Below are 16,241 nucleotides of genomic sequence, written 5' to 3'. Positions count from 1 at the left end.
ACCTGCTGAGCTTTTCTGTTTTTGTTTCTGATTTACAGCTCCGCAGTTCTTTCGATTTTTATTCTACATCATCTGAGCCTAGATCATCTCTCACAACTGTCCTTATTCTATAATAACAAAGGTGGAGCTGGAGGAACACAGCAGGCCAGGCAGCAAGAGAGAACAGGAAAGCTAACGTGTCAGGTCGGGACTCTTCTTCATTTTTGAAGGGTCCCGACCCAAAACGTCAGCTTTCCTCTTTCTCTGATGCTGCCTGGCCTGCTGTGTTCCTCCAGCTCCACACTCTTTTAAATCTCTGATTCCAGCATCTGCAGTTCTTGCTAACTCTGTCCTCATTCTATCCCTTATTAACAGTGCTACCACCATCTTGTCCAACGCTCCTGACTCTCCAAACGAATGAAGTTCCCAATTTTGATCTACTTGTAACTATATTTCCATAACGGCTAATGATATCATATTCATTTACCTTGATTTGTGCCATCAGTTCAGTGATCTTATTCTGAATGCTTTGTGCATTAAGGTACAAAGCCTTTAAGTTTGTTCCATTTATAGAATCATAGAATCCCTACAGGCCCATTTGGCCCATTGAGTCTGCACCAATCCTCCAAAGAGCATCCCAACCAGGCCCATCTTATACCTGTAACCCCACATTTACCATGTCAAGTCCACCTAATCTGAACATCCCTGGACACTACAGGCAATTTAACATGGTCAATCCACCTAATCTGCACACATTTGGACTGTAAGGGGAAACCGGAGTACCGGAGGAAACCCACGCAGACACGGGGAGAATGTGCAAACTCCACACAATTGCCCAGGGCTGGAATTGAACTGAGTGGTTCATAGAATCCCTACAGTGTGGAAACAGGCCCTTCAGCCCAACAAGTTCACACCGACCCTTGGAGCATCTCACCCAGAACCTTCTCCAAATAACCCACCTAAGCTACACATCCCTGAACACTACGGGCAATTTAGCATGGTCAATCCACCTAACCTGCACAACTTTGGACTGTGGGAGGAAACCGGAGTACCGGAGGAAACCCACGCAGACACGGGGAGAATGTGCAAAGTCCACACAGACAGTCGCCCGAGGGTGGAATCGAACCCAGGTCCCTGACGCTGTGAGGCAGCAGTGCTAAACACTGTGCCATCATGCCACTAAAAAGGTTTTCCCCCCAGTGCAGGGGAGTCCGAAACTAGAAGGCAGAGGTTTAAGGTGAGAGGGGAAAGATTTAAAAGAGACCTCGGGGCAATTTTTTCATGCAGAGGGTGGTGCGTATATGGAATGGGCTGCCAGAGGAGGCTGGTACAGTTACAACATTTAAAAGACATCTGGATGGGCATACGAATAGGAAGGGTTTAGAGGCATATGGGCCAAATGCAGGCAAATGGCAGTAGATTTACTTCGGATATCTGGTCGGTATGAACGAGTTAGACTGGAGCGCCTTTTGCCATGCTATACATCTCTGTTGACTCTATGATCAACGTGCCAAATCAAATGAGTTACAAATCTTCGAGGTGGAAAATGCTGGTATTATCAAATATCCCTACAATATGACATTCACATATTCTGTCCAGTAACAATCAGCCCTATTACTAACCTGCAATCCTATCTTCTCCTTTACCTTTGAATTTATAATTTTTCATCCCCCCATTCTGGCCCCAGCATGATTTCGGAACAGCCCATCCCATTAGAACAGATCTCTCCTTCCCCACTACTGGTGCCTATACTATCCCTGCACAGTGGTTCCGTAATTAGCACTACTGCCTCACAGCACCAGTGACCCAGGTTCAATTCCACCCTCGGGCAGCTGTCTGTGTGGAGTTTGCACATTCTCCCTGTATCTGCATGGTTTTCCTTCGGGTGCTGTGATTTTCTCACACAAAGATGTGCAAGTTAGGTGGACTGGCATCCACGGATGTGGAGGCTATGTGGGTTAGTTATGGGAAATGTAGGATTATAAGGATAGGGTAGGTTGCCCTTCGGAGGGTCGGTGTGAACTCGATGGGCCAAATGGCCTGCTTCCACACTGTAGGGATGATATTTCTCTTTTCTCCTCCTCCTCCTCTTGAATGGCTCACTGTATCATGGGCTATGGTCAGTTAGCTCATCCTTCCTACAGCCCCTGCTCATCCACACAGGGAGAAAGACTTTCAAACCTGTTAGACAAGCTCAAGGACAATCTCCTGCAGCACTATCTACTGTATCCCTCTGTCTTGCTTGTATACTCTCCTGCTCCTGACCATGATCAAATTTGTGGTTATTAATCTGAGGACTGTGACTGCCTCCTGAAACACTACATTCAAGTAACTATCCTCCTTCACGATGTGCCAGTGTTCAAAGCCCAGACTCTAGCTCATCAACTCTGAGCCACAGTTCCTGTAGCAAGTGTTGATTGCTTGTGATGTGGTCGCTATGAACACAATGGGGTCCATTAGCTCCACATCATGCAGGTTCCACTCATTGCCTGGGCCTGCATCTCTATTATATTTACTTATTTCTTAATTTTTTTGCATAAAAATTCCTCCTGGTCTTTTAGTTTTTAATCTATAAATATTTCTCCTATTTATCTTCAATCTGAGAGTAACTTGTAATAGATAGTCAAATTAGCAGCAATTACCAACCAATGAACTTATGGTTTTTCTATGGTGTCATTCCCTTCTTTACGCTGGGCATCCAAACCTGGGCTTCAACTGTTAAAAAGACCTTATAAAGTATGAACCTAAAAAATTAAGTAAAAAGCACTTCCTCCCCTCTGCAATGAATTCCCAAGCTGTCCAAAATCCCCAAAATACACTCACTCAGCTGTGCCTCACTTCAGATGTGAACTCTGCTTCCTGACATGTGAACCACACAGATGGAGCTTTTAACACCTTTTTGTTTCTACTGAGGAGAGCTTCTGAATCTCCTGTTTTTTTTTCCAAAATGTGGAACAGTTCACCCTTTTATTTTTCTCTTTGTTCCCCCACTGCAAAGGGGGCTCGGCAGTATGCTCATTACAACACCTATTGGCTGTGTGTGAATGTGCAGTGACACAATAAAAAGATGCCATAGTGCTAAAATTTTATTCTATGCTTTCCACCACCCATGAAGCTAGTGAAACATTAACAAGCAAAACCTGATAAGGGCAATGCAGACCTTCTGTTAAATAGAGCGGAGATAATTTACACTGGTTAAGCATCAATAGTAATTAATACCTATTGAGACCCTATTCAGGCTTCAGGTGGTTGACTGATAACTGTCCCTCAGTCGGCTTTCTAATTAATCTTAACGAAAGAAAATATTTACCAGTTCTATTCCCACACTGCTCCAAAATCCCCAAAATATTTGAGGCTATGCCTCACTCTGGATGTGATCTCTCCATCGTGACTGTGCAAAGCTTATCGAAGGGAATACATGATAAACGGAAGGACCCTGGGAAGTACCAAGGGTCAGAGATTTTCTGAAGAAGGGTTCCAACCTGAAACATCAACTTTCCTGCTCCTCTGATGGTTCCTGGCCTGCTGTGTTCCTCTAGCTCCACACTGTGTTATCTCTGACTCCAGCATCAGCAGTTCTTACGATCTCAGAGCAACCTTGATGTGTATGTCCACCAGTTCCTTAAGAAAGGGGGACAGGTACATAAAGAAGGCATACGGAATACTTGCCTTGATTAGCCAAGGCAGAGTGTTTTAGGAGCAGGGAGATTATATGGACATGTATAAAACATTGGTTTGGTCATAGCTAGAGTATTGTATGTAGTTCTATAATCCACATTATAGAAGGGATGTGATTGCACTGCAGAGGGTGCAGAAGAGATGTATCAGGCGAGATGTATCAGGATGTTGCCCGAGCTGGAGAATTTGTTCTAAAGAGAGGTTGGATAGACTGGGTTTGTTTTCCTTGAAGCAAAGGAGACTGAGGGGGACATGACTGAGATGTATAAAGTTATGGAGGAGGCATAATTAATGATGATTCAATAAATAATTATATGACAGAAGGTACTTTTCCCCTTGTCTGGGGCATGGATTTAAGGTAAAAGTCTGGAGTTTCAGAAAGTATGTGAGGAAAATCTTTTTCACCAAGAGGGTAGTGAGAACTCACTGTCTGTAAGGGTGGCAGAGGCAAAAACCCTCGTAACATTTCAGAAGTACTATGCCAAGGCTATAGGTCAGGTGTTGGGAAATGGAATTAGAATAGTTAGGGTGGCTGTTTTTGATCAGCATGGACACGATGAGCTGAAGGGGCTTTTTCTGTGTTGTGTACCTTTATGACTGTATGGGTTGAAGCTCAGATAGTCAATTTGCATTCATGTTTGGGATCTTCCAAAACATGCTGTATTGACAGAGATGAACCAAGGAGTTCAAAGCTTCCTTTGTTTCGTTTATCTGGGTGCTCCTAACAGAAATTTTGCTTGGTGTAGACTACAGCTTGAGATAGCCAAATGAAATGATTCAGGCCTGTATTTAAGAAGAGAAAACACTAGCTTTACTCATGATTGTGCAAATGCAGGCTTGAGTTCATTTAGGAATTTGTGAAAGGGTTGTGGGGGAGTGGTGGTCGGGAGCAGCAAATGGAGAAGTTAAAAGATTTGCCTAGTTTGAAGCCTGAGGAAAAAGGTTTACACTGGTTCTCAAAGCCATGTCGAAGAAAGCGGTTAGCTGATTTAGCTTGGAAGGCTGTGATGGTCATTTGCGTATCTGCCAGCAGCGAAGATAATGGGCTGAACAGCCATAAGTCCTTTAAGGAAATACTGGAGGGTCACTTAGACAAAACAGAACAGAAAGATCCCTATAAATCTCATGCCCTGAAAAAAAAGCTAGAACTCTGAGGAAATCTTTAGTGAATTTCAGAGGGCTGTGGTGTACCTCTGGTTTGGTCCCAGAAGATGTGAAGAAGAAACGAACCTTCAAGATTCTTGTGGCATATATGCGGAGGGATTATAGAATTTAAATAAAACAGAACTGAGATGTTGTATAAGTACTTATAAACTACAATATTAAGTTAATTGTGCTTTCTTTCATATTATTTTCTTATGAAAACAAGTTATATATATGAACATTTAAGTCTTGTGGTGTAGTTTGGTCAATTAACACAGTGCTTCAAGTTCTACTTAGGTGCCCAATGGGATTGTAATACCTGCCTCAAAAGTGGAGGAAGACTGGCTATTAAATATTTCTGGATACAAGCAAGAAAGATAGGAAAGAAAGGAAAGGGGGAGAAGAGGCTGCATTGAGTAAGAACAGTGCAATTCCTGAGAGAAAGGAGGCCCTAGAGAGGTCAAAGACAGAATAAATTTGAACTCAGCCAAAAAAACAAAAACTGTGCAATTGCACTGCATGAGGTAGTCAATATGCCTCCAACTGGTGTTAAAGATGTAGAGGATCAAATTTTCAAGCAAATTACAAGGGGGTGCAAATTACAGAAAAATAATTATTCTGAACAATTTCAATTACCCATATATAAACTGGTATAGTAGCAGTCAAAACAGCAGAGATAACCAAACATTCTTAAAGTGTGTTCAGAAAAATCACTATATCAGTAGGTTTTCCAGTTCAACATGGAAAGAGGTATATTACTTGTTTTTGGGAATGAGGTGGGCCAAATGTTTCAATTATCAGCACTGGAACATTTAGGACACAGTGATTATTATATTATAAGGTTTGGTTTGGCTAGGAAAAAAACGTGAAACAATCTCATCATAGAATCCCGACAGTGTGGAAACAGGCCCTTCGGCCTAACAAGTCCACACTGACCCTCAGAGCATCCCGTCCAGAATCGTCCTCTGATTTACACGTCCCTGAACACCATGGGCAATTTAGCATGGCCAATCCACCTAGCCTGCGCATTTTGGGACTGTGGGAGGAAACCAGAGCACCTGGAGGAAACCCACGCAGACACGGGGAGAATGTGCAAACTCCACACAGACAGACACCCAAGGGTGGAATTGAACCCAGATCCCTGGCACTGTGAGGCAGTATTGCTAACTACTGAGCCACTGGGTCACCCTATAAAAATAAAGATTTACTGGGGGGTTGGAGGTTTGTTGGGGGTGGGGGGGTGGTGATGGAGACGAAACCAGCATAGAGACAACACTTGTGTACTTATCCAAAAATAAACAAAAGAACATAACAACTAGGAGAAGTAGGCTTGGAGACAGTAAGGACTGCGGATGTTGCAAGATAGTCAATAAATGTGGAGCTGGAAAAGCACAGCTAGTCAGAAAGTATCCAAGGAGCAGGAAAGTGGGCCAAAACCCTTCGTCAGGAGAAGTAGGCTTTTTAGCCCCTCAGGGCTGTTGCGTTATTCAACGCGTACATGGTTGATCTCATCTTGGTCTTAACTCTACTTTCCTGCCCGCTCTGCAGAACGCTTCAACACATTACGAATTAAAATCTTCTCCTTAAATTTACTCAAAGTCAAAGCATCTATCGCACTGTAGGGTAGTGAATTCCACTGATTCATGGTCCTATGCAAGAAGAAATTTCTAGTCATCTTTGTTTTAAACCTGCGAACCCTTATCCTACAACTAGATTGTGCCACAACAGGAAACATCCTCTCCGCGTCCAACCTGTCAACTTCCTTTTGCATTTTAGATAACTCAATTAGATCTCTACTCAATCTTCCAAATGCTAGAGAGTTTAAGCCTAAACTGCTCAATCTCTGTTCTCTGAACTCCAATGCAACCACATCCCTCCTCAATTCAGGGATCGAAAACTGCAGATAATGATCAGAACACAGTAGTGACAGTAGAGAAGGAAATCCTCAGATTATTATAGGCTTTCAAAGACTTTGAGATCTATATCCAAAATAAGTAGAGAGAGACCACAGTCTATATAGACCACAACAAACATCAACTCTAAGCTGCGGCACGTGCATAATGATTGGCGTGCTGATGTGGGTCACAGCAATCAGTTCTGATTCTGCAAGAGACAAAAAAATTGCAGATGCTGGAATCCAAGGTAGATGAACAGGTCCCTCCTATCGACCAACCAGGTTGTACCTACCACCAGTGTCCACCTATTACCATCATTCCACCTCCACCCCTTCCCTTCTCCCCACTTTATCTGCGGCTCCCCCTACCCCCACATCCAGTCCTGAAGGGTAAAACCTGAAACGTTGACTGCTCCTTTCCTCCAGATGCTGCCTGGCCTGCTGTGTTCTTCCAGCATCCTGTTTGTCTACTTTGGCTCTGCAAGTCACAGAAGAAAAAACATTAGGGGGAACAATGACCACAGATTGTTAGAATTAGTGACTGCAACAAAAAAATGTGAATTAAAGTCAGTGACTGTCTGGCAAAGTCCTGTATGAATGGAATGTCTCACATGTAGTACGATAGAATTCTTCATCAAAATGGAGAGTGATATAGTTGATTATGTGACTTGGGTCCTGAGTCTAAATAGAGAAAATAATGATGGTATGAGGTGCGAGTTGACAATGATAGATTGGGAAATGTTACTTGGACGACAATGGAATGTCAATGGGAAATATTCAAAGTGTGCTTGGGTGAATTGCAACAATTGTTCAATCCTGCCTGGTGCAAAAGTAAACCAGGAGGGGTGTCCAAACACGGCTTAAAAGAGAAAAGTTAGAGATGATATTGGATCCAAGGAAGAGGTGTACAAATTGGTCTGAAATAAAAAACCCGAGGAGTGGGAATTGTTTAAAACTCAGAACTCAAAAAACTCAGACAAAGGGATTAATTAAGAAAGGGGAAATAGAGTACAAGAGTATGCTTGCAGGGATTATAAAAACTGACTGTAAAACTACCTATAGGCATGCGAAGAGAAAAGAGATTGGTGAAGACAAATATGGCTCCTTAGAGTTAGAAGCAGGGGAATTTGTAATGGGGAACAAAGAAACTAGATACAAACTTTGGTTCTATGTTCATAAATGACATTGCAAAAATGTTGGAGATCACAGGATTTAGTGAGAGGGAGGAACTGAATGAAATCAGTATTAAGTACAGAAACGGTGTTGGCGAAAGTGATGGGATTGAAAGTTAATAAATCCCACAGGCCTGATAATCTACTGCCCAGAGTACTTAAGGAAGTGGCCCTAGAAATAGTGGATGCATTGGTGGTCACTTTCCAAGATTCTATAGGCTCTGGAAGAATTCATACAAATTGGTGGGTAGCTCACATGACCACTCTATTTAAAAAGAGAGGTAGAGAGAAAACTGAGAATTATAGACCAGTCAGCCTGGTGTCAGTAGTGGGTAAGTGTTATAGTTCAACATAAAATATTGAAGAGCAGCGAACTCAGAAAACAGTGGCAGGATCGGACAGAGTCAGCAAAGATTTATGAAAGATAGATAGATTACAGCCATAGAGTTTGCCACAGAAAGAGGTCATTCGGCCCATTGTGTCCACGCCTGGTTGCCAAGCACATATCTGCTCTAGCCCCATGCTCCAGCATTAGGCCCGAAGCCTTGCAATGCTAAAGCACTGCAAGGATCATTGAAACACTTCTTAAATGTGATTGTCTGCCTTTACCACCCTTTTGAGGCAGTGAAGTCCAATTACCCATCCATTCTGAATGAAAGAAAAAAATCTTCCTTAAAACCCCTCTAGGCTTTTTGTCCTCTACCTTAGATTGATGCCCCCTGGTTATTAAAATACGAGTCATGGGAAATATTTTTAGCTTCTTTAAATATTTGGCCATTTTGTTCTTTGGATGCACAAGGTGATTTATTGCTCAAGAATATTTCATGCAAGTGAATTAAAACTTTATGAACTTCAGTACCACGTGGTTTTCCATAAACAGCTTTAAACAGTTGTTAAGGTATGTCTGTAATGTTGGAATATTACTGTTAACCATACATTTTCTACTAGTAATCACAGTAGCATTTTGTTTTGAACTTTTATTACACAACTGTAGTTTGCTGCAGACAGATGTACATAGCGCAGAACGGTGGCTCAATGGTTAGCACTGCTGTCTCAGAGCACCAGGGACCCAGGCTCAATTCCACCCTTGGGTGACTGTCTGCGTGGAGTTTGCACATTCTCCCCGTGGTCTCTTTAGCAATTGTGGTCAATGGTCACCTTTGAGTAAAACTAAGAATGTCATGGTGGGTATAGCTTGGCCAATGCTGGATTAATTAGATGAGAAATATTTAAAAAGCTATGAGACTTTTTTTGTGATTAGATTCCACTAATCTTCATAATTATTTTACCTTAATGTTTCACATCTGTGTGGTTGGCAATAAGCTTTACATTCAGAAAGAGGACAAGCAATGTTCATTACATAGATTGACCTATTAAAGGAATATTTATGGCAAGTTCCATTAAGCCATGCATTCAAAGAAATATCTTACTTTATCAATGTAAAGTCATGCCATTCAGAATGAAAATGATCCAGCAATTTTCCACAGATTAATCAACAATGTAATTGAAGGATTATACAACTGTATTTTATATATATATGAATAGTTTGTGTTCAGCCAAACTTGGGAGGAACAGTTTCAACACTTGAATGCATGTTTGATCCATAACATGGAGTCAATTTGGTTACAAACCTGGCAAAAAATGAACTTGCATACCAAAAGTAACTCATACGGGCAATACTATCTGATAAAGCCAAGTAGCAGCTTACGAAGCAAAAATAAGGACACCTTGGATTTTTTGGTGCCCATGACAATGGCAGTTTGATTTTGAGTATATTGGCATGAGTGAATTCTATTGAAAGTTTATTCAGAATTTCAGCATTTATAGAATCACACAGTACAGAAGAGGCCTTTCAGCCCAATGATTCTGTACTGCCAAAAACAGCACTAAATCTGCACTAGTCCCACTTTCCAGCACCAGGTCTAGAACCTTGAACATTATGACATTTCAAATACACATCCAAGTACTTTTAAACAATGCGAGGTCACCTGCCTCAGCTATGCACCTAGGCGGTGCATTACAGATTACTACGTTCTGGGTGAAAACATTTTTCCTCAGATACTCTCTAAAATCTCCTGCTTTCTACCTTAAAACATGCCCCTCACTGCTGACCCTTCAATTAAGGGGAACAGCTGATTTCTATCCACTCTGTCCATGCTCCTCAATCTCGTAAACCTCTATCAGGTGTACTTCTCTCCTCCAAAGAAAACAACCCAAGCTTATCCAACCTCTCTTCATAGCAGGAATGCTTCACCCCAAGCAACATTCTGGTGAATCTGCTTGGCACTCTCTCCAGTGCAATGACATCCTTCCTACAGTGACCAGAGCTGCACACAGTCCTCCAGCAATGGCTAACCAAAGTTCTGTACAGCTCCAACATGATGTCCCACTTCTTATAATGCATGCAACAATTGATAAAAGCAAGAATCCCAGATGCCTTCTGAACTACCCTATTAATCTCTGTCTTGTGGACTTGTGGACAAGCACCCCAAAAGCCCCCTGTTCCTCTGAACTTCCTACTGTCTTGCCATTCATTGAGTAATCTCTTGTCTTGTTCCTTGTTCCAAAGTTATCAAATTTATCAGGATTAAATTCCATGTGCCACTCATCTTCCCATCTGACCAACCGTATATATCCTCCTATCACCTTACACCTTCCTCCTCACTGTCAACCATCTGGCCAATCTTTGTATCATCCACAAACTGACTTATCATTAACCACACTCTGTCATCTACATAATTTATGAATATCACAAACAATAAGGGAACCAGCACTGATCACTGTGGTAGGCTACTGCACACCAGGCTCCAGTCATGCAAACAGCCTTCTACCACTACCTTCTGTCTCCTATCACTAAACCAATTAAGTTACCCTGAATCCTTTTACTTATTTTATCTTTTACCTTCTTTATCAGTTCCCGTGTGGCCACCTCATCAAAGGCTTTGCTGGAATCCATATAAACTACATCAACTGCTCTATCCTCAGCCAAACCCTTGGTCACCATGTCAAAAAATTTCACCAGATTTGTTAGGAATGACCTCCCACTGTCAAAGCTGTCCTCCAGTCCTCTGGCATCTCCCCTCTGACCAGAACGATTAAAATTGATAGTGAAAGATTTAAAGCCATTCAACGTTTTATATGTAATGATTATATCTTCACTTCTAACTAACCTTTCAGCATGTGAGACACTTCCGTTGAGAACTGCCAGTGCATGAATGTAGAAGTAAACCTACCTTCCTTTTTAAGTACAAACCCAAGTGCAAAGCGGTTAGTTGGAACTCGCTCTTTAAACTTATGGGCACGCCATGCGCATACGTATACATTCCTAACTGGCAACTTTGAGAAAACATCTTAAAACAATCCATGACAACATTTTAGAACATTTAGTCGATACCAGTGATTTTTGGCACAATTCATAAATTAGAACATTTACAAAGTGCTATTTTCTGAATGTAGTATTTGCTTCTAAAATATTGCTTTTGAGACTTGCATCTAAAATCAATCTTGGGCTAAGAAATAACAAATTGATTTAAGGTCAGTGTTATATCTCGCTGGACTAAATCCCAACGCCATTTTGGGGACCAGTGTTTCTCTCTGGCTTGATCACAGTGACAGCGTAATTTAGTTTGCTGAGTGCTTCGAACGAAATCATAACTAGCTCCTGGGGGGGGGGAACCCAAAATATTTACCATATCACGATACACGCGAAGTCTTTTTCTTGGCTCTCTCAAGCTCGGCTGCACCTCTCTTCGAATTCTACTATAATTCACTAGATACCCACCTACAATCTCACACTGCTTCAACGACTCTCCCCGTAACCAGGAAACTATAAACAATTGATACAATCGGCCAATCACGGGCGCTGGGCGTAAAGCAGCGCAAGAGTGCCAAATCCCATCGACGCTGAAAGCGCCGCTTCCCAGAGTTCGCCGGTGGAGTCACTTTCCGGTCTTCGCTGTCAGCTCCAGTTTTCGATCTCGTACCTGATTTTTTTTTGCCGTTCCTGATATTCAGTTAGACTCTGACTCTCCGTTAATTCAAAATGCTTCAAAAGGCATCCAAGATCTCTGAAAACATCTTTGTGATCTGTAGGACCCTAGTCAGTTGTCAATGTTTTAAAGCAACGCGATTGATTGTTCCCAATCGAAGCTTTTTTGATCTGTTTCATTTCAGATGAAGAGATTTTGTTGACATGGAATTAAAGTTTTCCTTACTTCCAACATATTGAACTCTGTTCGGTTGTTTTCTTGCGGAAAAACGTCATTCCACATAGTCTCCACTTCAGCAATTCAAGGAAAAGCAAAATACTGCGGATACTGTACATTTGAAATAAACACAAAGACGCACAGAATGTCTGGCAGTATCTGCGGAGAGTGAAACAGAATTAAAGTTTCATGCCCTTCAGAATGGGCAGGAAACAACGTTCCCCCGAACTGCACAACCGCTCAGATATTCCAAGCACGGCAATCGGTTGCGACACGGATCGCAGCATTGACTGCGCTGCATAGACGGTAGAAGTCGGAACAGAAGAAAAATGGTTCAAGGGAAGGCCGGTCCAGAAGTGGTGGTTTTAATGCCGTTGACCTAGTGGTAGGAGGAGCAAGTAGAACAGATTGTGAGGATGCCCTGAACAAAAGACAAATGGGATTGCAGATGGAGGTGAAGGAGGGATATAGATACAAAATAGGTGTACAGTAAATGAAGGCGTGAAAAAGATAAAATAGGTCCGCTCTGCAGAGAGCAAAGTGAAGAAGACACACATAAGATGGTGCGGGGCAAGGGGCAGGGGAGTAAGGAAAATGGAATTGTGAAATTCAATGCTGAGTCCTATAGGCTGTGAAGTGCCTAAGCAGAAAATAACATGTTGTTCCTCCAGCTTGCGTTGTGCTTCATTGGAACACTGTGGCAGTCCAAGGATGAAAATGTTAGCATGGGAGCATAGTGGTTTGTTGAAATGGCAAGCAATTGGAAGGGCAAAGTCATTGTTATGGACTGAGCAGAAGTGTTCCCCAAAGCAGTCACCCACTCAGGGTTTGGTCTCGCCAATGCAAAGGAAACTGCATAGTGAGTAGCGAATACAGTAGCCGAGATTGAAAGAACTATAAGGAAGACACTGCTTCACCTGGAACGTATGTTTGGGACCTCGGACAATGAAGAGGTGAATGGGTAAGTGGCACATCTTCTCCGATTGTCTGGCAAGTTGCCATGGGGGAGTGAGAAAGTGTTAGGAGTGATTGAGAGGGGACCAGGGTGTCATAGACGGAACCATCCTTGTGGAATGCTGACAGTGGAAGAGGGGCAGATAGTGGTATCCTACGGGAAGTAATGGAAATGGTGGCGAATGATCATTTGCATGTAGAGTCTGCTGGAGTGGAAACTGAGCACAAAGGGAATGCTATCGTTGTTCTGGGAGGGTGGGGAAGGGGTATGTGAGATGGTTGAGACATAGTTTGGGATCTGTAAACCACAGTGGGGGTACGCGGAAGTATGCAAATATTCGGCAGTGCGCTATTTTTTATATATTGATACATCATAGCCATTTTCCAAAGGAAGAAGCAGCGAGCCTTCAGGCTATCCTGATGCAGATGGATAGAATAGAATTTCCTTCATTGTCACATGTGCTCCAGTAGAGAGGTACAGGAATACAGTGAAAAGTTTTTAGAATGGTTGCTTTTAATGGCATCATCTTGGGTACAAGTACCTAGGTGCAAATCTTACGGAGTAACTACAAGTGTTGTTACAGAGTAAAAAAGAATATAGATTAGCACGTAGCAGTGAAAAAGTCCAGTATGATAATAAGTGACCATAAGTACTTAAGTTCCAGTCTATGCCTGCAGGCCCCAGAGCACGAGGCCATACTACTTCCATGTATCAGCCACCATCCAGGACTCACTCTGCCACTGTTCTGACAATCGCCCGTTCACTCCGCCTCGGGATTCGGCCCCTGCTCACTCTGCCACTGGACTCGGCTAGTTCATAGTAGCACTATGCAGTTAATCTTTTTGTTTCTCCTTTCGTTAGTAAAGGAATTCAACATGCTGCCATTAACTATATAGTTTATGACAATGAGATTCCTCCATGTTAATATAATTAACATTAATATTAAGCAATCTGTGGGAAAGCAGAAGTGAATGGCTAGTTCTGAACCTTTATTCAAAGTACACACGTTTTATTGAAAAGCTTAATAATTTTAAATATGTAATTATACTCATTAATTATAGTGACAGTTATGAGAAGTGTGATCAGGTTAGCAGGGATTGGAATCACAACATAGTTACTGATAAATTTTCAAAGAAGACAAGATTGTGTTCAGATGTCCCTTTCAAAATTGGACACTTGAATCAATTTGTGTTCCTACCTAAATCAGTGTTATGGGAGCAGTTGAAGCTCTACAGATTCTAAGGGACTCCTTTATCATGCATTCTTATTGCTGCACATCTACATTTTTTTCAAAACTTGATGTATTTCAATACGATTATGACTAAGATAAATGGACAATGACCTAGCTGGATGGATTTGTGAATAGAAACGGTTTAGAGGGATATGGGCCAAATGCTGGCAAACAGGACTAGTTTAGATTGGGATGTCTGATCACCTCAGACGAATTGGACCAAAGGTTTGTTTTTGTGTGGTATGACTCTATAAGTTTGTGAGACACAACCTTCCCCATGCCTCGCTGCCTATTGCTAATAAGTCCATATTTTTCAAATGTGAGTAAATCAAATCCCTAAGAAACTTCTCCAATAATTTCTTTACAACTGACGTAAGGCTCACCAGTCTATAATTTCCCAGATAATCCCTGTTGCCCTCTTCAATAAAGGAATAACATTGGCTATTTTCTAGTCCTCTGGGACCTCTCCTGTGACTTCGGAGGATACAAGGTTTTCGCACAAGGGCCCAGCATTTTCAACACCTGGCTCCTTCAGCATTCTGAGATAGATCACATCAGGTCCTGAGGTATGTCTATCTTAATGCTTTTTGAAACACTCAACAACTCCTTTTTTCTATTGACATGCCCTAAAATATCAACGTACCCTTCCTGAGACTCACCATCCACCATGTCCTTTTCCTTTGTGAATATTGATGCAAACTATTCCTTAAGGACCTCACCCACTTTGGTTCCATGCATAAATCCCCTCCTTTGTCCTTGATCAACCCTTTCCCTTGCTACCCTCTTGCTGTTATATATGTATAAAACACCTTGGGATTTTCCTTAATCCTGTTTGCCCAGACATATTTTGGCGTCTTTTAGCCCTCCTAATTCCTTGTTTGAGTTCTTTCCTGATATCTTTGTATTCTTTGAAGGCTCTGTCTTCAGTTTCTTACAACTTTGGTATGCCTCCTTTTTCTTTTTGACTAAGCTCTCAGTTTCTCTTGTCAGTTTAGTACTTTCACTCGAGGACTACTCTTATTCTTGTCCGTAAGTAACTTAAAACCTACAGAATTATGGGCATTGTTCCTGATATGGTCCCCCACTGAAACTTAGATCATCTGGCTGGGCTCATTCCCCAATACCAGGTGTAATATGGCCTCTTCCCGCGTAAACTATTTACATAACGTCTCAAAAAACCCATCTGGACACACCTAATAAACCTCCCCGCTCCATCCAAGCCACTGGCACTTGGGGAGCAGGGTGGTCCCAGTCAATACAGGGAAAATTAAAATTACCCACAACAACAACCCTATTGCTTTTACATTTTCCACGTATCTGTCCATAAATCTGTTCCTCTGTCATCCGCTGATTGTTGGAAGGCCTCCAGTACAATTCCATCAAGGTGATTGCACACTTCCTATTCCTGACCTCTACCCATGTGGCCAAACTGGACGAGCCCTCCAAGGTGTGCTCCCTTAGGTCAGCTGTGAAATTCTCCCTCCTCAGTAACACTACTCCCCTGCCACTTTTACATTCATCTCTATCATGTCTGAAAGATCTAAAGCCCGGAACATTAAGTTGCCGGATTTGTCCTTCTCTGTCTCTTTAATAACTACAATACCATAGTAATATGTATTAATCCAAACTCTAAGTTCATATGCCTTTACCTGTCATACTCCTCATATTGAAAGAAATACACCTCAGGCCCGCCAGCCCTACTGTGTTTAGTAAGATTTCTCCATCTGTTCTTCCTCTTTATCTTATGGGCCTTGGTCTCTGTCTCCTCGGTCGTTTTACTTGCTGACCTACTGTTCTGGTTCCTGCCCCCTTGCCACACTATTTTGAACCCTCCTGAGTGGCACTAGCAAACTTCCCTGCCAGGATATTGGTGCCCCTCCAGTTTAGGTGCAACCAATCCTTCTTGTACAGGTTCCATCTCTCCCAAAGACATCTCAATGATCCTCACACCTAAATCCCTCCCTCCTATACGAGCTCTTCAGCA

The 16,241-nt window shown here is 42.2% G+C and overlaps 1 protein-coding gene across 1 annotated transcript in view; it reads right to left on the bottom strand.

Annotated features, from left to right (window-relative positions):
- Positions 1-11,719, bottom strand: part of LOC109911274 (microtubule-associated protein 9-like) — a 179,344-nt gene extending 167,625 nt beyond the window's left edge. The window contains exon 1 of the mRNA XM_048600419.1: positions 11,556-11,719. Coding sequence (XP_048456376.1) covers positions 11,556-11,558 — 3 coding nt within the window. The 5' untranslated portion in view covers positions 11,559-11,719. The remainder of the gene's footprint in view (positions 1-11,555) is intronic.
- Between the last annotated feature and the right edge of the window lie 4,522 nt (positions 11,720-16,241).

The sequence above is a fragment of the Rhincodon typus genome, chromosome 1 (genome assembly GCF_021869965.1).
Source record: "Rhincodon typus isolate 14 chromosome 1, sRhiTyp1.1, whole genome shotgun sequence".
In the NCBI taxonomy this organism is placed as follows: Eukaryota; Metazoa; Chordata; class Chondrichthyes; order Orectolobiformes; family Rhincodontidae; genus Rhincodon; species Rhincodon typus.
This window is presented reverse-complemented; position numbering and strand designations above follow the sequence as displayed.